The sequence below is a fragment of the Balaenoptera ricei genome, chromosome 20, assembly GCF_028023285.1.
Source record: "Balaenoptera ricei isolate mBalRic1 chromosome 20, mBalRic1.hap2, whole genome shotgun sequence".
NCBI lineage: Eukaryota > Metazoa > Chordata > Mammalia > Artiodactyla > Balaenopteridae > Balaenoptera > Balaenoptera ricei.
In genome coordinates this window covers 61,064,092-61,087,779 of record NC_082658.1, presented here as the reverse complement: position 1 = coordinate 61,087,779, position 23,688 = coordinate 61,064,092, and the positions used below count along the sequence as shown (strand labels likewise).

The following is a 23,688-nucleotide window of genomic DNA, read 5'->3' as shown; positions in this document are numbered from 1 at the left end:
CAAAAAGGAACCAAACTCCCAAACTAAGGTAAAACTAGGTCATCAAGCTTGTAAGAAATGGCTTGCTTTTAAAGCTGCTAACGAGTCATCCCGTTCACAAAAGGATCTGTCCAGGGATTGATGATGCCTTTGGGTCCTACTGCCATCTCCTGCCTCCAGAGGGGGATCCCCAACAACACAGCTCTGTCATTTTGTCCTGGAGCCATGTGGTCACACGTGCTGAGAGCAGGGTTAGGACTCAGACCACAAGTGGCCTGAGGCTGGAGTTCGTGGCCAAGAAAAGAGCAATTGAACCTGGCGTCACAACCCCCGGGCTTGTCTACAAGCTGGCGTGGACGTCCCGCATATCTGTCTGGCCGTGGTGTCCGCACGCATGCGCTGGGAGGGCTGTGTAGTGAACAAAGTGTTTATAAGCATCTGCTGAAAACTGTGTTCCCACACCCCTGGGAGGGCCGCAGAGCAGGCAGCTGCATCCCTGCCGTGCACAGCAGGGGCGATGCTCTCCTCTCACTCCAGAGAAACGATATAGGAACATTCTCTGGCAAAGACAAACCCCTCCAGCGTGCTCCAGGAAAACAGTTCTGAACATAAGATCTGCCAGGTCTGGATAAACATAGCTCAGTCCCTCAGATGTTTTGACCATGACTGAATGTTCATACCGCACGGCCTTTCATCAGAGGCCTCCAAATAGTTCACATAAAATCCTGAGCCTGTTCCAGGCAGCGGCTCGTCAAGAGTTATCAGATCCACTGTTAGAGCCACTCAACGCCTTGAAGTATTTATCCTCGGAGATAATGTGAACCCGGAGAAAGCTGAAGTTTGAGATCTTCTGCTGGTGGCAGAAGAGTCCAACTCCAATGGACTTAGAAGTTTCTTTATACTTGGAACCCCATTTTCCTCATGTTTAAAATGGGAATAATAATAATAGTGTGTCTTCACATATATGCTCTAAGCTTGTTTTTTATAACGTGTTTTTAAAAAGATTTATTTATTTTATTTATTTAGTTTTGGCTGCATTGGGTCTTCGTTGCTGTGCAAGGGCTTCCTCTAGTTGTGGCGAGCGGGGGCTACTCTTGGCTGTGGTGTGCAGGCGTCTCATTGTGGTGGCTTCTCTTATTGAGGAGCACGGGCTCTAGGGTGTGCGGGCTCAGTAGTTGTGGCGCACGGGCTTAGCTGCTCCGCGGCATGTGGGATCTTCCCAGACCAGGGCTTGAACCCGTGTCCCCTGCATTGGCAGGCGGATTCTTAACCACTGCGCCACCAGGGAAGCCCACATGCTCTAAGTTTTTAATCAGATTAAAAAGCAAAGAGGGTTCCTACTTTATTGTAGGAAAGCTCTCAAAGTTTCTATACACATTAGCATTCAGGAAGCGTCACAGAGAATGATGGTGAGATGATAAAGACATTCAAAGAAGCGTTTATCACTGCCCTATGCATTCTTGTGACATCCTATGATTCTACTGTACCAGATTCTATTTTCCTTAAACCTGTCTTGGAAGTCCAAGTGACAGAGTGGTTAGTTGATGAATCATTAGGTTGGAAATTTAAAATGCTTGAAGTAACATAAATAAATGAGCTGTAAAACAACTCAAAGCAATATTTAACAAAGTGTGGTGCATATATAAACATGGGGTCCCCATGTTCATGTGCAGGCTTTCTAGTAATACATGGAAGCTTGGAGATTTGTATGTTTCTCCAACAACCCTTTCATGCATGCATTCAACAAATAGTAATAAAGTGCCTATGTTATGCCAGGGACTATAGTTAGCCATAGGAATCAGAAAATGATAAGACAAGTCCCAGCCTTCCAAGCCTTATAGCCTAGAAGGAAGACGCCACTAAGGAAATAAATAAATAAATGCAATAAAGTATAATTAGATTCTCAACCAATGGACTTGGTATTCATGGTGTCAGCAGTCTCTGAGTACTTACATAGGTCTCTGCCATACATTGATTTTTTTTTAAAGACTATTTTTAAAGAGAAGTTTTAGGTTTATAGCAAAAATTGAGAGAAAGGTACAGGGATTTCCCATATAGCCTCTGCCCCACACTTACACAGCCTCCCCCATTATCAACGTGCCTCACCAGAGTGGTACAGTTTTTACAACTGATGAATCTACACTGACACAGTATCACCATCCAAAGCCCATGGTTTACCTTAGGGTTCACTTGGTGTTGTACATGCTATGGGTTTGGACAAATGTATAATGACATCTACCCATCATTATATTATACAGAGTATTTTCACTGCCCTAAAAACCTTCTGTGCTTTGCTTATTCATTCCTAACTGCTCCCCAAATTCCTGGCAACCACTGATCTTTTTACTGACTCCATAGTTTTGCATTTTCCAGAATGTCATAGCGTTGAAGTCAAACAGTATGTAGACTTTTCAGATTGGCTTCTTTCACTAAGTCATATGCATTTAAATTTCCTCCACATCATTTCATGGCTGGATAGCTCATTGTGTGTATTCAATAATATTCCATTGTTGGGATGTACCATAGTTTATTCACACATGCAGTGATTTTAATTTTGCTGGGTGCAGTATGACCTGGTTGGCTGAGGGCACAGTGTGAAGTGTACGGGCAAGAACAAGTCGCCAAATTAATGAGGACACCAGCTGACTTCCCACCAACGGATGCTGGCTTCTGGGGGGGTGATGGGGGGACTGGCACAGTGACCTTCACAGTGTCATAAAAAACTATCTCAGTATAGTGAGAAACAACCTTGAGAAAAATCCAGTTGCTAGTGACAATGATGGAAAAGAGGAGAAATGAAAGACCTCCAAGGACACGACTGTTCTTGTCCAGAAAACAGAGCATTTAGAGAGAATAAGGATGCTTTACTGGTGGGCCCCGATGCAGGAACTCATGAAGTGCTCAGAATGTATTCCTCACGAATAGAAAGGCTCTATTCTATACAAAGTGTGTAGTGGTAGTGGGAAAGTGTCAGGTTAAGCTTCACGAAGGGAGTGATCTTGGGGCAGATTCTTGGAAGATAAGTCATGTACTGACCATGTGACTAAGATCAAAAGATGAGAAAGACCCTCGCCTGTTTGGAAAATACTGGTCAAAAACCAAACAAAGGGACTTCTGTTGCTGGCCAAGGAGGGTGATAGGAATTTAACCGCTGACCAGAAACAAACAAAAGTGATCATGGCAAGAAAAGTTCATAAGCTGGTTGTTTTTGCCCTTGAAATATCGTTTCCAATAGCATCAGTTTTAAGTGGTAGTTTCATTCCTGGCTAACCCACAAAAGCTTGTTTCCTCCACATGAGGGAATTTCAACTACGTTCTCTGTTAAGTAGGTTTTGTGGCCTGGTTTGAAGACACAGTCCCCACTTTATACATTGTTTTCCTGGAGGAAATTTTGGGAGACAAGAGCAAGGAAACCATGTTTATTCAAAAAGCCCTTTTACCTGCTGCCAGGTGCCTGCTGAAATGGAAATGGAGAGGTGTGGGTGACAGGTCTGGCCTCTGGGAACAGTTAGGCATCTTTTGGTCAGTGGAGGAAGGTCTTGTCTAAGCACTTGAGGGCCCGCTTCTCCGTGGGGAGGGCTGTCCGAGGCTCTGGGCTACCCTGAAAGGGTAACTGGGGAATTCTTATGGACCCAGAGGCTCTCCAGCTTGATACAGTTCCTTTTAACCCAGGTAATGTAATGAGTGAAGGGAGTGGTGTGAGATGATAAATGGCAAATAAATGTCAATGTTCAGCAGGTAATAGGGTCTGTGGATATTCAGCAAAACAGAGAACACATATTCCTGTGTGGCAGAGAAAATACTCACCAGGTATTCTGTCGGCTCTTACATTGCCCTGTCTCCCTTGTAGCTGAGTTGGGTCCACCTGATAAGTTTTGGTCAATGGATTCTGAAGTGAAATGTCAAGCTGGGTGGTCAACAGCCAAGGTGCTTCCTACACCTCTCCTTCCTCCCCCCAGTGATCTTGGATGCTACTGATTTATATGATGGGTCACAGGAAGGAAGAAGCCTGGATCCCTGAGTTGCTGCCTGGAGCAGAGCCCTCACCAACCCTCACTGGACTTTGAGTGAATGGACACTAATCTTTCGTTGGGTTGAGCTGCTAAGATTTGGGGTTTTATATGTTAGGTCATCAGAGCCCATTCTGCCTTGACTAATATACTATTTAAGTCGGAGCCAAATGGTTGCTGCCATAATGCAGGATTGGTGTTGCCTAATATCCCAGTTTTTCAAAACAAGCCAGAAATGGACATTTTCATATGACTCCAGGTTTGAAATGCTGGCGACGTATTCAACTTGAAAACACCATGGTTCTACGCTGTGTAGACCAAACATGTCGGTCGGCTGAGTTCAGCCTATCAGGGGCCACTTTCCAATCTCTGAGGTCCCCCCAGCCTATTTAAGTATTTTACAAACTTAATGTCCTGTTACCATTCTAATTTCAGACTTAAAAGGCAACAATTATGGGGATCAGTGGTGGGGAAATAAATGTCTCAGAAACTTCAAGCTAAAACGTACGAGGTCATAGCCAAGGAAGGTAACCCAAAGCGAAAGTTCTTCTCCTTCTTCTCTCTCCCCTCCTCTTCTTCCCTGCCCTTCCCACCACCTTCCAGAAAGGATGTGAGGCATGCCTTAGGTCAGGTTCTCCAGAAGCAGACCCTGAGATGCGGCTTCAAGAGCAAGTGATTTACTAAGCAGATGCTCCCAGGGCAGGTTGGTTAGGGACGGAGAAAGCAGGGAGCGAAAGGGGAGGAGCCAAGCAAAGGTGCCACCATCTCAGGCAAAATCCAGCAGAAGGTAACTTGTCCTGACCCTGTGGGGAAGCTTGGAGGGCTAGTTACACCTCCGAGTTGCCCCGACCCAAAGCAAGGGGTCTGTGCTTTCATTCTCCTCAGCCGGACAGTCTGGCCAATGACCAAGGTGGGGACGCAGGGCAGGTATGTGAGCGCCAGGCCCCCCGGCTCTCCGAGCCTGCAGGTACAGTGGTCCAGGAGCCCAAGGGCAGCCCTTCGAAGAAGAGCTGCAGGTACTGGCCATCGGAAACACAGTGATGGGGGCAGCTGGGGGCGCAGGTGCAGAGAAATGATAAAATGGGATGTGAGGGTATTTGGGCGGAGCATCGACATGGCCCACTTTAGGCGTAAAAAAGATTTAAGGAAAAGAATTCTCTAAAGTTGCATCATTAGTGAATGGAAAATAGTGATTTTGTTGGGGGCTCATGTAGTAGTGATTGTAGTTCTTTGTAAGCACGTGGCAACTGTGTGACTTTGGGGACCTCGTTTAATTTCTCTCAGCCTCGGTTGGCTTGGGATGATGGGGTTGCTGTGAAGAGCACAGAAGTAGTGTGTTAGGCACTTAAGCCTGGTGCATTTTGGTGCTCACCAAAAGTCCTTAGCACCTTCCGTCCACACGCTCCTGGGACCCCGGGTCCAAGCACATGCTGCCCGATGCTCTACTCTGTCTGGACGCCCTTCAGTAGCCTGCCCCTCCCCCCTTCCCGGGCCACGCCTCCTCCCAGCACTGCTCCTTCTCTGTCCACGGGGTCCTCTCCAGGGAGTAGATTCCACCCTTGGAAGCATCTGATAAAACTGATGCATGTTTCAACATTCCTAACCTAAAAGAAGGACTCTCCAGCAATGAAATCAAGAAGTGTTAAAAATCTCGATGTGCAGGTAGTTATTTTGGTTGTCAGAAATAGAGACAGAGGAAGCAAAAGGAGCTGCTTGTACGAACATATGAGAACTTGAGCTGAAATCAAAGCTGACCAGGGTCCCGGGCAGCCTTAGTGACTCGATGGCCCCTCCATCTCACTCAGTTTCCATCCTCCAGGACCAGACGTGACAGAGGTCGGCAGCCAGCCTGGGTGCCCCCATTACTGTCCGCGACTAGCTCTGTGCACGGTCCCCGGTGTGCTGGTGGCAGGATTGTGACTTTTGTGGTTTTGCGGGACAGGAGCCCGAGCAACAGCTCTTTGTCACAGATTCATTTCTGTGATGTACTAGGGACGCACCAACAAGGTCAGCCCTGCTCCGAGCCGCAAGGTTAAAATTTACAGCCATCCACGGAGCACCTGCTGTGAGTCAGATATGGTGCTTTGGCCCAACTCGGAGACAGTGCAGAAGACGGACAAATAAAAAGAGATCTCCAAGGCAACGGAGAGGACTGCTATTTGGGCGGGATGCGGGGGTGGTGAGGGGGACCGTAGCAACACAGGGGATGGATTCCTAACCGGTCCTTTCAGGGCGTTTGGGAACTTTCCAAGAAATAATAAGCTGAGAGCTGGAGGAGAGCACAAGTCAGAGAGGAGAAGGAGGCCGAGAGAATTCCAGGCAGTGAGAAGGGGTAGGCCAGGGCTTGGAAGCCAGGACAGAACACACAATGTTCGTTAGAGGCACTGCAAAGTGCAGCCCACCTGTCACCTGGGACAGAATATGTCGAGGATATTTCAAAGCACCATCACAGCACGTTTTGTTACAGGAGGAAAGGATGTAAGTCAGCTAATAAATAGGCTATAACCAGGTTTTCGTTTTGCTCTGTTTTGATTTTTTTTAATTGCAGGACTTCTCAGAACCTTTAGAATTCTTCTAGATGCTCATGTCCATCAGGAAATCCTCCAATGGACTTTTTTCCCAATAAATATTTGGCATGTTCCATGGAGCCCTCAGTGAGCAGTGCTACCTCGGTAGAGGCACCTGGCTGAAGCTCCGTGGACAAAACGGGGCTGAGAAAGTGGTCTCTGCAGATAGAAACACCCAGGTTTTTTGACTGATTCTATGAACAAATTGTTCACTTTTTCTAGCTTTGTTTCCCTCATTGGTTAAAAAAAAAAATACAAATAATAGTTCCAAAAATAATATTTGTCAACAGTGGTTGCCCCTGGGGGCTGGGGATTGACTAGCAAGGGGCTTGATGGAATTTTCTGGGTTGACAATAACGTTCTGTATTACTCAGGTGGATTCAATCATCAAATTCCATCCATGGTGCCCTTGAGATGTGCACATTGTATTGTATGTAAATCTTACCTCAAAAAAGTTAAACATGTATTGCACTTTAATGATTTTCATGCCATGTTATCTAAGAGTGAAATACCCTGACATCTGCAACTTACTTTTAAATGAATAAAAGTTAAATGGGTTGGTAGATGGATAGTTCTGTGATAAAGCAAATGCTGCTAAAAGGTAGCAAATAGAGACTCTAAGTGGTAGGAATTTGGGTGTACACTAGGCCACTCTTTCAAATTTTTTGGTAATTTTTTTCATAATAAAATGTTAGTGAAAAGTAATAGTAACTATATCTCAGGTCAAAATTTCAGTACTTAGCACAATGTCCAGAACATAATAAGTTGGTGATGATTGTTATTATTCATGGTAATTAGATAGTGACAAAATGGAGGTGGAGAGAGCATTTGGCTTTGGCAGTAATTCAGAGAAATTAAACCAGGGCCTAAAATAGAGTAGTTGCCGTGAGAATGAAGGTGGTGGAAACATTTCCAAGGTGCAGCTGCTAACGCTTGGCGGCCAGTGGGTAACTGGTGTTGAGAGAAGGGGAAGAGTCTGGGATGCTGCAGCTTCTGGCCTTGGCAATGGATGGATGCTGGTACCGTTCAGAGATAACCATCCTCTCCAGATGAAGGAAAGCTGGCTCTAGAATGTCCTGGGGCTCCATGCAGTTTCATTGCCAAGGAGCCGCAGCAGCCCTGACTCTTTGACAAGTCTTATCTTCCCCCCTTCCAAAGAACAGTTCAACATATGTCAAACTTTGTTTCCACCCATGAAGGGAAAATCTTAAGGCTGCGAGACCCTCCCTCAGGAAGATGCTTCAAGGGACGCTCTTTAAAGTACTTTGCAGATTTCTCTGGAAATGACACCCTTCATGGTCCTGGTGTCTGCAGGTTGTTAAGAAAGTGGTGACTCTGTGGAGGGGAGTGGCCGCTCAGAAAGCAGGCTGCAGGCTTCCGCAGGTTGGCGTGCAGTTCCTACAGCCCTGAGAGCTGCCCCTCGCTGGGCAGTGCTTGTACCAGCGCTCGGGGCAGGGCCGGCACTCAGATCAGCGCTGCCATCAAAACTGTGGCTCACGGGTGGTAGAACAATGCTTCCCAGTACAACTACTTTTTCTAGCCAAGGAAGTGCTGAACGTTGAGCGTTATTATTTTCATTATTCAGCGCTCCTCCCAAGTAAGGGTTCTGTTCTTCATAAAAGCTTTCCTGTTTTTTGATTTTCCATAGGCTTTGCGTTGGGGATTGAAAAAGTGCCATTTGTTTCGGTGTTCAAAGAAAACACTTTAATTGTCAAGCTTATGCCACAGATGAGAGTTCATGGTTCCAGGCCAGGGATTGTACCAGCTGCAGGGCCGGGCTCAGCCTCCTCCACAGCAATGCTGCTGGAAGTATTGTGCACACATGGGACCGGTGCCGGCTCACAGACTAGTACAGGGCTGCTGTGAGTAAGTAGAAATCGAGAGTGAGAATTTAGAAGGTTTCAGAGCAATTTTACGTGGCATGACATCCAGTGCGTGACCAGGGGACACGTCCATCTGACGTGTCTGTAGGATCCCACAGAGGCTCAGGAGTCTTCTCAGTCTCTCTGACCTTACCACTCTCCTTCTTCAGAGACGCAGCTGAGCCAGCAATGAAAGCCCGTTTTCCAGGCCCCAGAGCACCAGGAGCGCCACGAAGTCTATCCACTACCGCGAGGACGTTGCCTCTGCTCTGCTGGCAGAGAGTCCTGCTTCTGAATGCAACCTGTTTGGTACCAAACGCCATCCCTGTGATTCTTCATGTATCAGTTAGCTTCTGCTGTGGAAGAAATCATCCCCAAACTCAGTGGCTTAAAATGACACATTATTGGTTTTCACGATGCTGAGGGCTGGGCTTTGTGTGGCATCCCTTCTGGTCTGGGCCAGAATCAGCTGTTCTTTCCTGGGGTGGCTCACATGTCTGGGGCCTTCGCTGTGTTGGCTGGGATGGTTGAGATCATGCTCCGTATGGTCTCTCGATACCCAGCAGGCCTCCCTGGGCTTATTGGGATGATGGGGAACAGTGCCCAGCAGCAGGAGAGTAACCCCCAATGGACAATGGGGGTTAAGCCTCTGCTGATGTCATCCTGCTAACGTCCCATTGGCCAAAGCAGGTCACATGGTCAGCTCCGGATTCAAACAGTGGAGAAACAGACTGTACCTATTCATGGAGGGAACAGCAAAGCTTCATTGCAAAGAGGCGGGCATACAGGGACGGGAAGATTTCCTGGCTATTTTTGCATCTAATCAAGATTGAAGAGACCAAATGACATTGTTTGCTCCTGGCCCATAGTAACTGCTCACTAAAGAGTTATTGAATGAATATGTTTTTAAGAGGCCTTCAGTTTTCCTTCTCTTCACATATTTGAGGTTAAGATGTTCAAAATACACTGCTCCCAGAGTCTGGTTCTGACTGTCGATGGCCTTGTTTGCCAAAAACGCTTAGTCATCTGTTTACTCTGTCATCATGGAAGAAGCCAGTAAAGTCCGGTGACCTTAGTAAGAGGAACTGTATGACTTTTGTTTCCTATATAGAAGCAACCACTGGTGTAGACTGGGAAATCGATCTTCATTCATTGTGTGGTTGTTAAGACAACACCAGCTGGTTTCAGCTATTCACACAGGTATTCACACATAACATTGTGCATGAAGAATAGGGAGTAGGGATCAGCCGGTGAAATTGTTGGGCGAAAAATGGCTCCATCAGGCATATATCTGCAGAAAACTCTAATTCGAAAAGATACATGCACCCCAATGTTCATTGCAGCACTATTCACAGTAGACGAGAAATGGAAGCAACCTAAGTGTCCATCAACAGATGAATGGATAAAGAAGATGTGGTGCATATATACAATGGCATACTACTCAGCCATAAAAAGGAATGAAATAAAATGCCATTTGCAGCAACATGGATGGACCTCGAGATGATCATACTAAGTGAAGTAAGTCAGACAGAGAAAGACAAATATCATAGGATATCGCTTATATGTGGAATCTAAAAAATGATACAAATGAACTTATTTACAAAACAGAAATAGATCCACAGACATAGAAAACAAACTTATAGTTCCCAAAGGGGAAAGTGGTGGGGGGGAGGATAAATTGGGAATTTGGGATTAACAGGTACGGACTGCTGTATATAAAATAGATAAACAACAAGGACCTACTGTATAGCACACGGAACTATACTCAATATTTTTTAATAACCTAGAAAGGAAAAGAAATCTGAAAAAGATTTTACAGAATCACTGTGCTGCACACCTCAAACTAACACAGCATTGTAAATCAACTATACCTCAATTTAAAAAAACAGAAAAAAAAAGAATAGAGAAACTTGAGCTTGCAGAAAAAGTTTCCTTGCCTTTTCTAATAAACCTCACGTTTCCAGAAAAAAAGAAATAAGAAAAATGGCCCCAGCAGTCACGTGAGTGGACGCACACCCACTGGTGCGCTGAGAGTGGGGCTCTGGTGCCACCAGGCTTACGGACAGGCTCATGGACCAGGTTTTCCAGAGCTCAGTGGTCCAGACATCCAGCCCCACAACAGGTCTTTTCCCTCAGCTGGATCGAGTGAAGCTTCTTTGTCAGAAGGTCTTCCAGCTGGGGGCCCATCACTGGCAACCCATGCCAACCACTCTCACCCTGGATTCTCTGGAAGAAGCTCTTCAGCTGGGTCATTTGACGAAGCTGGGATGGTCTGCGTGATGATACGACCAGGATGTTTCTGTCTCTCTGGAGGATTTCCCGCCCTCCCCTGCAGCCTGCATCCTACGGTCATCGCTGGGCTTCCGTGTACCAGCTCCAATATTCCTCCGTGCGTCACCTCTCTCTATATGTTGGGGTGCGTCAGAGGGGCCTGGGGCTGATCTAGGAAAAAGGATATGACCACAAGAAGCTGTAACGCACAGCAAGCTTCATTAGTGGCTCTTGGACAGGGTCGCGTGAGAGACAAGGTCCGTCACAGCATGAGACTGCATAGGGACCACGATCCAGAAAGGGAAGAGGGAAAGGAACTCCTCAGGAGGGGGGGTCCCGTTGAGGCCGCCCAGCTGCCCGGTGGGGTGTCTCTGGGTCAGAGGACTGAAGGACCGAAGCGGTTTGGGGGTCTTACAACCAACCACAAGGCTCTCATCAATAGCCTGCAGATGTGAGGTGAGGTTTCATGGGGTATGCAAAGCAGGCAGGTTCTAAATAACTAAAATTTTACTCATTCTGGCTATTTTTAAACTGATTGGCTGTGTAAAAATTGGCGTTAGATGCCAGCAAGCTTTCAGGTAATGGGTCTCAGCCTATGCTCAAGATATAAACCACTGAGGGGCCAATACCCAGAGGCCACCTTCGGATCACTCCTATAACCCCGTAACTGGGGTCTGGGGTGTTCTTCTGAAGACCATGATGAGGCCACCCCGAGTTAAGATGCTGTGGTCCCCCTAAAAGGAGAATAAACATATGACATATGTTATGTAAACATATGACAGGGGAGAGCCTGAGTGGCGATTGGGAACCACGTCGCTCCGATGACCTCAGACCACATCCAGCCGATTCTTTACTCAGGATCACAGCCTCTGTGGAAGCTGTCTCTTCCCTGCTGGGGGGAAGTTAGCTGGCCTGCAGGCCTTAGCCGATGCCTGCTACCTTCACATTGCCTCTTCATTTCCTGAAATGCCTGGAGCCAGTTTGAGGAAATGCCATCTCTGCCATTTGTCTCCACTGATTGAGGCTAGAATGTCAGGGCCGGGGAGGGTCACGTAGCCCAGAGTTTCCAGTAGTGAGCTCCAGGGAATCTAAGTCTCGGGACAAAATCTGGGAACAAACGTTCCATGGTACCATACATTTAGAACATGCTTCATCACCTAGTGCCCTCCTAGGGATTCCCAAGACACGGTTATAAGTTCAGGGACCCAAGACTATAGAGGAGTGAGTATGTCATGTAGAGCATCCTTTGGGGAGACTCGTGAAGATATATCACTTGGGAGGAAAATTCAAAAGGGTCCTGAGGTCTTCCAAGGATTTAGGAACTCACAAGGTAGTGAAATTCAGATATTAAGGGTATTTTGATTTCATTATGGTTGCACGGCATAAAGGACAGATGAGGCGAGAGAGAGGGGAAAAGAGAGGGAGGGAGAGAGAGAGATTCTGAGAAATAAGATAATAAGACAAGGGGGTCAGTTTAATCCCCTTGGTTGAATGAACCACAGTTTTCATCTGAACCATGTCTGACCTTCCTTTTGCTGAGGGTTGTAGGGATTCTCAGATTCAAAGTCACATGCTAAACTAAAGAACTGTTGGCTTATTCAGGGTCCCTAAGGAGCAACCAAAGTCCAGGCCACTCCCCCCCTTTTTTTCTGAGTCTCCTGATGTACTTAAACATGAACAACATAAGGTTGCCAAACTCATGGTCCATGTAAATGCTTCCATTTGACCATCAACATTGTAAGATGCACATCGTATTTCATTTGTAATTCAGTGGTGTCCGACCACCTCCGTGCCTGGGTGTGTTAGTCCCATCTGGAGACAGCACAAAAGATGACGCGAGGCCTGGCCCGAGGCCCTGCTGACCCCTCCCTGGGGTAGGCCGAGTGCAAATTCCTCCACTGACACCAGGAAAGTCAGAGGCTCATCCTGACGGAGGCACGAGGCTAAGATCTGTGATTATTAATCATGAATAACCCTGTGATATGTTCAGTTGCATGCAACCTTATTTTTCCCATTTTATGTTAGAAGTTGGAAACACAGACGTTGGCTGTCATTCTCCAAGATCTGCAGTCTTTCATTTTTGTCGCTGTGGAACCTGGGATGAGTCTAAGGTGGCACATATGATGGAATTTAGTGACGTATGGTCCAAGCTTACATTCGGGCTCCACCATCTGCAAGCTCTGTGCCCTTGGGCACTCGGTTAGCCTTGCGGGGCTGCAGGGGTCACGGCGGTCCACCCATCCTGGGATCGTTGTAGGTATCAAATGCGAGCTTTTAGCACAGCACCTGGGGAGTGCCGATCAATTATAGGGATGGTATTTTGTAACTCCCCCCTCCAACCACGCGTTGTTGACTTTTCCTCATTTCATTAAATCATCTTCCTCAACGTTATGTTTAATATCTACACAGCATTTCATCTGAGGACTGTACCGACTTTTGTCCCGTCACCCCCCTATTGTTCGAGATTTAGGACATTCGTGTCTTCCTTCGTTATAAAAGTGCTGAAACATATAGCTGCAGTTTTTGTGTAGCACATCCACATTTCTAGAATTTTAATGTCTAGATCAGAATTCTAAGGTAGTTGCCGCATGAAGCCCAGGCCTTATCACCGACGTCCCCTGGAGAGAAATTTCCTAGTCTTTAACAATAAAGAGTCAAAATACTTGAAGCTTTGCCCGGTCCTGCCTTGAACCTCTGCAAAGGTTTTGACCTCGATCTGTGAACATCCTTGGCTTCCGCTGAGGTTTCACACTGAGTAAGTGGTTTGAGGAGTCGTGAAGAGGAAAACCTCTGCTCTCAAGTTCACTTGAAGTGCAACCTCGTTCCTCCAGCTCAGAGGCACTCAAGGAACAGAAGCAAGCACCGTGGAGGCAGCGAGGCTTCGCGGGTGTGCCCCCCCCCCCCCCAGGTCCCCTGCGGGATGGTCTGCGTGCACCCTTTCTTTAAAAAAAAAATTTTTATTGGAGTATAGTTAACTTACAATACTGTGTTAGTTTCAGGTGTACCTTTTTTGTTTTGTTTCGCTTTTTTTTTTGTTTTGCTGGTGATGAATGCCCCACAGCCGGGTGTGGTCCCATCTGCCTGAATCAAGCATTCCCTCGGCTTTTAGTGGACTTTCCTGTACACCTCCCTCAGAAACTACCAACATTGGCATTGTCGCACCTGGTCTCCACGGGGCTTGGAAAGTCCATCCACGCCTCTCCTAGCCCATCATCGTGATGTGGCAAGATTGTCCCCTTCCCCACCTCCGGGAGCCTCTCCCCACCCAGAGCAGAAAAATGTCCCTTAGGAGTAAGAGTTTTTAGGAGAGCTTCAGAGTTTTCAATCCCAAGTACAAATCCATCCAGACCCTCTCTTGCTTGAGTTGTTTCCACATCCTCTCTCTGCCAGCTCGTGAGATGTCAGAGAAAAGACCGCCTTCCCCCCTCCGCTTGCATCTATGGAATCTGGCCTTCCTAAGCAACAGTGCATTTGGGAACAAAGAATTCTTTGTACTTTGTATCATGCCAGTGGCTCCACATGATAAGTCTGTGCTTTCTCTCTCCCACAGGTGAAGGAGCTAAAGGTACAATTTATCCCATGATACGTTGTATATTTGTGTAATTTAGGGAACGGCCTTGGGCCAGCCAGAGTTTGTGTCTTGGGCCAACCAGAGTTTGTGTCTCGTATTCTGCTTTTCACCTGCTTCTCTGTTGTTCATTGAGAACATCTTCCAGGGACTTGGAGATGACATAATTTCAGACACGTCCAGTTCTAGCGGGATCTGCTCACGGAAGTCACACCGGCTTCATTCCTTCCCCTTTCCCCTCTCCTCCTCCCCATCCCTCCCTCGCTCCCCCTCCCTCCCTCCCTTCCTTCCTTCCCTCCGCTCTGCCTTCTTTCCCCTCCTTTGCTTGCTCTCTTAATAATAAGCTGCTCAGAAGAGTCTGGGTGGGTCTGGACGGGGCAGTAGCCGGCCTTTGGAGGACCCTTTCAGTCCAGCTGAGTCCGGGCCTCGCCAGGAACGCCCACACAGGCTGCTGGCTGTCATGAGACAGGAAAGTCCTCCCTGGTCGAGTAAACACTCCCCAGACATTGACCGAGTGCCTGGTGACGGGCCGATGCTCCAACAACCACTTCATCCACTGGACAAATGCCCAGTTGAGACTCACCTCTGTTTTTCCTTTGGGGAATCTGCATAATGGAAAAAAAAAAAATCACAGGTTTGGAAATCGGAGGAGCTGGTTGCAGGTCCCAGCCCCGGCAGGTACTCGCTGGCCCCTGGAGGAAACACTGTCAATTCTCCAAGCCTCAGTTTCCAGCTAGAAAAATGGTCACAATTCCCTTCAAATAAGACACTATATGAAACAGCATTTTCGCCACTGTAAGTGCAGAAAATAAGGGCTGCCTCTCTCACTTTCAGAATCTGCTCAGATTCTCCTCCCCGTAGAGGACAGTGATGGTCTTATGAAATCAAACTGTCAGCCACGTGCTGGTTCCACCCGGTGCTGGCCGCACGGGACGGTGAAACTGACACCTCCGAGGCAGGGTAAGTCAGGGCGCTGGAAAGGGGGGCGCACAGGACTGGGGCAGGTGGTGGAGGCTTTAGGACATTCTCTTCCTTTTTTTTTTTTTAAGTATTTGTTTATTTATTTATTTATGGCTGTGTTGGGTCTTCGTTTCTGTGCGAGGGCTTTCTCTAGTTGGGGCAAGCGGGGGCCACTCTTCATCGCGGTGCGCGGGCCTCTCACTATCGCGGCTTCTCTTGTTGCGGAGCACAGGCTCCAGACGCGCAGGCTCAGTAATTGTGGCTCACGGGCCCAGGGGCTCCGCGGCACGTGGGATCTTCCCAGACCAGGGCTCGAACCCGTGTCCCCTGCATTGGCAGGCAGATTCTCAACCACTGCGCCACCAGGGAAGCCCTCTCTTCCTTTTTTAATGAGAAAAGAAACCCGGATGTGTAAATGGATAAAACGTGTCAGTATCTTTGGTGAGAAAAGGGAATTAGATTATATAACATCTATGGAAGTGCCATGAAAAAGGTACAGATGTGCTATGAACATCGGACACCAATAAGAGGCTCCAAACAGCCCTGGGTACCGAGCATGGGCTCTGCAGCCAGGTGCCTGGTTTGAATCTGGCCTCTGCCGTTTCTTCACGGGGTGTCTTGAGAAAGTCACTCAGTGTCTTACTGTGTCTTGGTTTCCCTGTTGTAAAAAAGAGGCTGATGGGGTGCCTGTTTCCAAAGGCTGTTGTAAGGATAAAATGATCTGATTCACACAAAATGTTCAGAATGATGCCTCACGCACAGGAAGCACCAAGTAAAGGTGAGCTATTCTTGCTGTTATTACCTTGGTCAGTGACTTGTGGATGACTTACCTCTAGTGAGCTGAGGTAGCACTGTGCAGCCAGGTGTTGGGACGCGCTAGTCTGATGTGACTTCACTTTCTTTCCTCAGGGAGTTTGCCCAATTCTCATTTTCCCTAGCTAGAAGATGGGAGGAGATAATAATAATCATAAATGTGATCTGGTGACGATTCTATTTATTATCATGGCAAGTAGCCCAGTGGATACTCTCCATGGTCCTCAGGATACATTGCTCAGCACAGATGCCTGGAGTGGGGTCCCATCTGGCTGAAGAGGGGCCTCTAGAAGCGGGGAGAGAGGTCTCGGCAGGCGTTTTCCTCGGCTGACTGTGGGGCGGCAGAGACCCTGGCCCAGGTTGGTGGGACAGCGTGTTGCGACCCATGAAGGGGCCAGCAGAGCATAGCAGTGACCGGCTCCCATGCCTCGAAGCCTCCAGAAGCATGTCAAACAGGTCACAGCCAAAGCCAGCGGGTCCTCAGGGCTTGGCTGCAGAGGGCCGTGTGGAAGGAGGCACAGGGCTGGGAGAGCAGGTCCCGGATGCAGAGCTCATGCAAGGATGGAGGGCTGATGAGATTGGCCCAATCCAGCCAGAAGCAAGATCCATTCCCCACACCCCACCCTACCCGAGCCTTCTTCCTCTGAATCCTTAGGGCTCGGAGCAGGAACGAGCTTCTCAGACATCTCCAGGCTTAGTCCTGGCCTGAGGGGCAGCGGCCTCTGTCATGCAGGCTTCAGAGTCGGATCATGGGGGCACCCAGGAAGGGGGCTGTCTGGGGAGGCCGGGAAATCATGCTCATCGGTCCCCATCACCACCATGTCAGCGGAGGATTGTGGGAATCTCCTCTGTCTGTCTGTCTCACACGCACGCACACACACACACACACACCAAATATACACACACGCCCCTGCTGTGCCTGGCAAGACTCTGACCACAGCTTGTGTAACGCTGCAGCCCGCACTAGGACTTACCTCGATTTGGGTTCCCCAAGAGAAGGCAGCTGGAAGGAATGCTGGGACCGCCTGACACCATATGACAATCTGGCTGGATGCTGGAACATCCGGGGGTCGTTAGAAATGACACACACCTGAGCCCCCTCCCAGTCCACCGCGTCCATGGCTCTGGGCCCGGGCAAGGATATTCCCAAGCTCTCGGGTGATTCTAAGGAACAGCCGAGGCTGAGATCTGAGATACGAAAAGAGGCTAAATTGTTTCCCTGGGCCTAGAAAGATGCTGGCTGTGGGTAGGACAGGGGGGAAGGCCAGCAGGCCACCTCCTGACTGCGGAGGCCAACAGAACGCAAAGCGTCTGTGGCAGAGAGGGATGTGCCCGCATGCATGGGCACTCCGGATGGGGGACCCTCGACATAAGAGGGGGAGAAACTGCCAGAACTCCAGGAAACTCATTCAATGAAACCAAGTCCCGTTGCCTTGAAGCTTCCACACAGGAGGACTTGCTAGAGATGGAGGACGCTTTCCGAGCTTGAAGGGGGACAAGCTGCAAAGAGCCCGAGGAACACCTGCTTTCATTTGTCTACCTCTCTGAGGCTTTTCAATTGTTCTTCCAGTCTGTCCTGCCTGACAGGTTAGAATGTTCTCAACAGAGCTTTGCTTATTTGAGTTATCTCATGAAGGTCAACATTTAATCACGACTCGATTAAAGGCCCATGGAAGACAGAGCTGAAAGAACCCATTTCTTGGAGCTGGGTTCCAGTACCTGCCCATGTGGTGGGGCACAGAGGGGTCTAGACAGACAGGGCAGGTAGCAGGGCCCCTCTGCCGTGGGGGGCTGGGACTGTGGACGTGATTTGGTTCCCTGCAGAGATGCTGTGAAGAGATGACCTGTGCAATGTCTGAGCCCCTTAAAATGATGTTGTTGATCAAGGATGAAACCTACCTGCACGCATGTGTTATACACACAGTGTATTTCATCTTTGCAGACTCCCCTGGGAGGGGAGGGGGATGGGACTGAGGCCTGGGGGACCTCTTTGTTCTCACACAGGCTGCCCCTTGCGGTGAGAATGGGCACACCCAAAGCTCCTCTCCTGGCTGGGTCCAGGCTCTCCACGCCCCCCAGGGCCTCTAGGTATCTTTGTGTTTACTCTCAAATACGCAAAGCTGGGCGCTGTCTCTTTAAATAGTAGAGGCTGAGAGGCTCTCAGGCCACCCTGACATATCCCAGCATTGGACCAGCCCCTGAATAAACTGGATGGACGCCCGGTCTGGCTTCAGTTACAGGGAGCACCACCAGGGCACATCTCGAGGATCCTGGCTGGAAGCAGCGGGGCTAGATCTGCCAGCTGCCGGTCTCTCCACTGCCCTGTCCCCGGGGGGGGGGGGGGTGCCTTGCCTTGGCATCCGTCACGTTGGACTGCAAAGAGAGCCGCGTGGAGGAAGGGGTTACACTGTTTGGCCTGGTGAGTTGTCTTGGCAAACTATGCCTCTGGATGGTGTGTGCTTATGCTTTACAGAGAGCTGCCCAGCCCCACGCCCTGCCAACCACAAATGGAAAGGGTGGCAGGGGAGATGGCACGTGTGTGTTGGAATTCACCGGGGAGTCAGAGGATTTCTAAAATCCTTGGTTAAGAGCTGGATATATACTCTGGCTGGGGAGGCGAGAAGGACCCTCTGGGAGCATCTAGAAACCTCAGTGTACCCAGAGTGGAAGGGAGAAAGGGGACCAGATGCGCCTTCCCTGATGGGAAACAGCTCTGCACGCACAGCTGTCAGGTGGCCTTGGATTGGTAAGCAGGTGAGGGAGAAACCTAACCTCCCCTCCACCTGTAGCGGAGCCCTGGCCGGGCTCTGGGTGTGGCAGAGCTGGTGACACCAGCCACACTGTGTGGTATCCTGTCTTCCACCCCTCGGGGCTGAGGAGGCAGGACGCAGGCAAGGGGCAGTGAGGTGACCGCCACGGACGGGTGTGTTCAGGTGTCCCGCAGTGTGGTATGACCTGGTTATTGATTAAAACATTGGGTTCAAAAGAAAGGAAGAAATGAGCTCTACCTGACCACGTGTGCACTTTTCTAGATGCATATACTTCATTTAAAAGTTTAGTTGGAAAAAAAGAAAGGAAGGGAAAGAAACTCCTGAGTTAAACATGCTAATATTTATAAAGTGCGTAGAATAGTCCCGGGTACATGGTGATCATGTGAATATTGGTTAAATAAATAAAAATGTCTGAATGGCATATGAAGGGGGGCAATAATTCCCAGGGCAAACCCGGCCTAGACCATGACCCAGCAGGCGAGAGGTCACTCCCATTTGTAGGTAGAAGGTAGTCCTTCTACCTACATATGTGCTTTCAATCTATGGGATTGATAAGCAATTTTCGTTTAGGGGGTCAGGCTTTCCTTAAAAGGTTGTTGTGAGGATTAAATGTGAAATAATAACAATAATAATAATAGTGACAATTTACTGGGTACTGATCCTTTACTTTTTTCCAGACGCTATGCTAATTGCTTCACACACTTTTAATCAACACCATAACCCTTTAAAATGGCCATTCTCAGTCCTGTTTCCAGATGAGAAAACCGAAGCACCCCAAACTTCAGCTAAGTGCCCAAATCCACAACCCTGAGTAAGCAGGGTAATCGGGTTCATCTGAGCCCAGTGTCAACGTGCCTATCCATTGGACCACACCACCTCTCACAGAGGTGTCATGGGCACTGAGCGAAAAATTTACAAGGAGTCTTCTTTTTAATCTAAGGATTTTTGAAAGCCCATTGTTGGAAGATTTTTTCAAATTATTTTTACTTGAAGAATGTACAATTAGCTACGATAAGCAGCTGCTTTCATATAGTAAAATAAGTAGCGTGGGAGCATTTGACTCGTTCAGAGCGACGATGTTTTGTGACACAAACGCTGGCAGGTGGAGGTGTCTTGTGTATGACCTGCTGTACCCACCTTCCGGCTCCGGGTTCCTGCCTCAAAGCTGGACCCCCAGAGCGTCTTATTGGGGCGCGCCTATCGTGCGCCCGGAAGGGCTATCCTCTCTCCCCGTGACGCTGGGCGGACCCCGTTCAGGCGGCTATGAATCAGCTGATTTCCCTGGCTGCTCTTCCCCCACCTCAAATGGCCAACTCCCCACCCTGTGGCCAGGGACGCGAGCCGAGGCCGGGCGCCAAGCCAGGCAAACTCGCCTGGAGCGTTCCGGGTTGTGGTCTGGATTTCCCCAGCGACCCCAGGGCGCGCTGTCCTGCAGTGGGCAGGCCTCTCCCTCCTCCCTCAACCCTCACCCGAGCAGGCCCGCTAGATCGGTCCCGGCAATCCGAGGCACCCGGCGCACGGCCTGGGCGCAGACCTGATGGCGCGGGCGGGCTTGGCGCGGGTGCGCCCCGCTAGGACGGCAGGGCAGGCCAGGGACGCCAGGACCCGAGCGGAGGGAGGCCTGCCAGCGCTTAAGTGCCATCTCCCCCTACCCGTGGGAGGGGCGTCCAGGCTGGCTCTCCGCGCGGGCGCGGTCCGACTGCGTGCGCCCCAGAGCCCCGCGCTGGTCACCCACGGAGGCGACCTCTGGCGGGCTTTCCCACGTGGGCAGAGGGGCCAGTATATCGGTCAACTCTTGGTCTCCGTGAACTCCGCGGAGCCAGGGAAGCGGAGGTGAGAAAGCTCGCTGCCTCCTAGTTTCGAGGACAAGTCACCGCTGTTTTGCAGTCATCGACTTTCTCCTGGGGCGCAGTGAAGGCCGAGGAATTGACTCCTGCCCTGCCTCCCTCCTCACCGCCCTCTCCCCTCCCCGAGTCCCGCCCCCCTGCACACGCTGACCCAGGGACACACCCTACTGCAGCGACGCAGACAGGGCGTTGTTCCCGTTAAAGGGGAACGCCGGGAGCCTCCCTCCGACCCCTCGCTCGGCGCACGCAGCCCCGCAGAGCAGCTGTCTTTCCGGACGCCAGCCTCCGAGCGGACGCACGCAGTTTGTGCCCGAGGCCACTCTGAGGATCTCCGAGGATCGGGGACAGCTATCCCTTTGGGCTGTAAGTGCTTTTGGCAGGGAAAGTGGAGGAGATGGATGAGGAACGTGGGCATCTTCCGTAGACGGTGACAGAACGCGCGGAGCAGGGGGCCCCGGGCTGGCGCGGTCCCCGATCGCGGGTAGACCACCGCCTGTCTCGCGTCCTTCCTACGGGGCTTGTAGGGATCCATTGCGGGGTGCCTGGTGGTCTATAAGCCGCCGGGGACGCGGGTGCTGGTGTCCGGGTATGGGGCAGGGGCGGAGCACTTTTCGCCTCGCTGGACTCATTGGCAAAGCGGTCCCTGCGGTGGACATCTCCGGGGTACAGGACCCCCGTGCCCCCCCCCCAGCCCCCGCCCTCGGCATTAGGAGTCACTGGATTTAATTTAAACCTTCTGGGAGACATCAGAAAATCGTGCTTATTTCCTCCTGCACATTCCAGAGTTTCACTGAACGTGTTGCTTAAGGGGAGGAACGGAGAGGTTTGCGATTGGGTATTTTAAAGACCGAGTTATTGAAACGATGTCTCTGGCCCAAGATTCTGTCCTGAAGTAGCCCCCGAAACGCAGCTCATCTTCGCAGACGTGCAAATCCTCCCGCAGGTCGGCGGGTCTCAGTCCCTAAGGTCTGCAAAATGTGGGGCTAGGACCACACCGTGGCGGAGAGAAGAGGTCCTGCCGGCTCCGTCCGGCTGCGCTTCTCCTGGGACCCAACCCGTTCCCTCCGCCTCTCCTTCCCACCGGACACTGGCTCCCCTCCATCCAGGCTCCTGGGCCCCGGTCCCGGGAGCGCAACGGCCCGGCCCGCAGGGCTGCCTGGGGAAGCGCGCGCGGTGGGCAGGAGGCGCCGGCCCCAGCAGTTCTCTCCGGCCGTCCTTTCCTCTCCGCTCTACCCCGCTCTGCGCCTTCTCTCCGGGGCCACTGGTGTCGATGCCAAGCTGTGCTGGGGCCGGGCCGGCTCCCCTGCGCGGGAGGAACTGGGTGGAAACTTGGGAGTCTAACGGAATGCGGAGCGCCCTGGAGTCTGGGAACCCGGCTTCCCGCCGCGCGCTCTCCCTCCCAGCTCGCCGCTGGCGTCCCCGGGCCTCTCGCAGAAATCTGGGCCCCTTCCGCTCACCCCCGGCTCCACCCCACGGCGGAACGCGAGCTCTCGCCCTCCGCCCCCCTCCTCCTCGTTGGGCTGCCCCCGGAACCCCCAGGTGGGTGGAGGCGCGCTGCGGCCTCTGCTTGGCGCTCTGGAAAAACCTCGCCTCCCGGGGTGACTTGGACGTGCGTCGTGCGTACCACTTGTTTTGTTCCAAAAGCAAAAGATGTTCGGTCGCAGGCGGGCTCGACGGACTGCGGGCCGGGGATGCCGCGGTCGGCTGCTGCCCTCTCTCGGCGGTCGCCGGGCGGGGTGGGCGGCCGGGCGCGGCGCCAGGCCCGGGCCTTCCGAGCGCAGGACCCTCCCTCCGCGTCCCTCCCTCCTTTCCTCCCTCCTTCCTTTCCTGCCTCGCTCGCTGGCTCGCGCAGGCCGGTTCGCTCGGCCTCACGTCCAGTTCGGCCCTCTCTCCGGCCAGGCAGAGACTCCGCCGAGCAGAACTCGCCGCCAGAATGCTGCTCCTGCTGCTGGGTATCATCGTCCTCCACGTCGCGGTGCTCGTGCTGCTCTTCGTCTCCACGATCGTCAGCGTGAGTCTCCGGCGGGCGGCGGGCGCGAGGGGCGCCCGGGGCTCACCCCGAGCCCGGCCTCCGGATGGCCGTTCCAACCGTGCCCCCTCCAGTTTGCAGACAAAGCGTCTCAGAGACCCCAGGGCCTTTTGCAGTTTCTGGCAATCCGCGCCTTTCCAAAAGTAGTTTTGCGAAAACCAGAGCAGATTCAGGGGGAGGAAGGAAGCGAGCGCGGGGCTAGGTTAAGCCGCGCAGGCCTCTCTTTAAGCCAAGGAATTTAGGTACAGATCCAGGGGTTCCCCCTACCCCACCCTTCATTTGATAAGCTTGTGTAGCATTTTCCTTAATGCAGGGTCGTTGAGGAAGGAAGTGGAGTATTTAGGGAGGTTTGCTTTTTCTCCAAATGGCATCCATCAGATGGGCGGTTTAGTTCATAGAACAGCCTTTAGGACTTGAAATTGGAAAGTTCAAATTGACTTTTCCCTAAGAGTTCACAGCCCCAGGTCTGCTTTGCGCTGTGGACATGGCACCTTCTTAGAAAAGCCTCCTCCAGTACAGACAGGTCACTGGGATAACTTGTGTTGCAAAACCATCAGACATCAAGCTCATTAGCTTTTAAACTTATTTTCTTGAAGCTGAGCCCAGACTCTGGCAGTTATGCGACCGTGGCCTTAACTTCTGTATATACAGCAAGTCCCAGGCGTGATGTTCTGGCCTGGTTCAAAGGTTGAGAAATAATTATGTTGGGGATTGGTGAGTTGGTTCATCATTTACCAGCATCCTCCCAACATCTTAAGTGTGCCTTATGGCGATCTTGTCCGGTTGATAGGAATTGTAAGTAAGGAAATGGGCTCAGAGTGGCTGCGGCTTTGGGAATGATACCCGGGAGATCGGGGGTGGGGGGAGACGGCTTGGATGAAGGTGTCCTGGGTTAAGTCCACGGCTCCTTCTACTACAGCACACACCTCGGCACAGAGCAACTTATGTGTGTGTGGTACTTTTCCACTTACAGAGTGCTTTTCACTAGCAAAGCCCCGGCCCTCCCCTCTG

The 23,688-nt window shown here is 50.7% G+C and overlaps 1 protein-coding gene across 4 annotated transcripts in view; it reads left to right on the top strand.

The window, feature by feature from the left end:
* The window catches only part of PMP22 (peripheral myelin protein 22), a 57,116-nt gene that overhangs the window by 10,855 nt on the left and 22,573 nt on the right, over window positions 1–23,688 (top strand). For 2 of the 4 annotated variants that reach the window (XM_059906753.1, XM_059906754.1), the window contains 2 exons: window positions 15,092–15,217; window positions 22,548–22,659. In XM_059906753.1, the coding sequence (XP_059762736.1) occupies window positions 22,582–22,659 (78 nt within the window). In that variant the 5' untranslated portion in view covers window positions 15,092–15,217; window positions 22,548–22,581. Of the gene's footprint in view, window positions 1–15,091; window positions 15,218–18,281; window positions 18,450–20,644; window positions 21,012–22,547; window positions 22,660–23,688 lie in introns of those variants that run through there. The other 2 variants (XM_059906755.1, XM_059906752.1) reach the window with 2 other exon arrangements.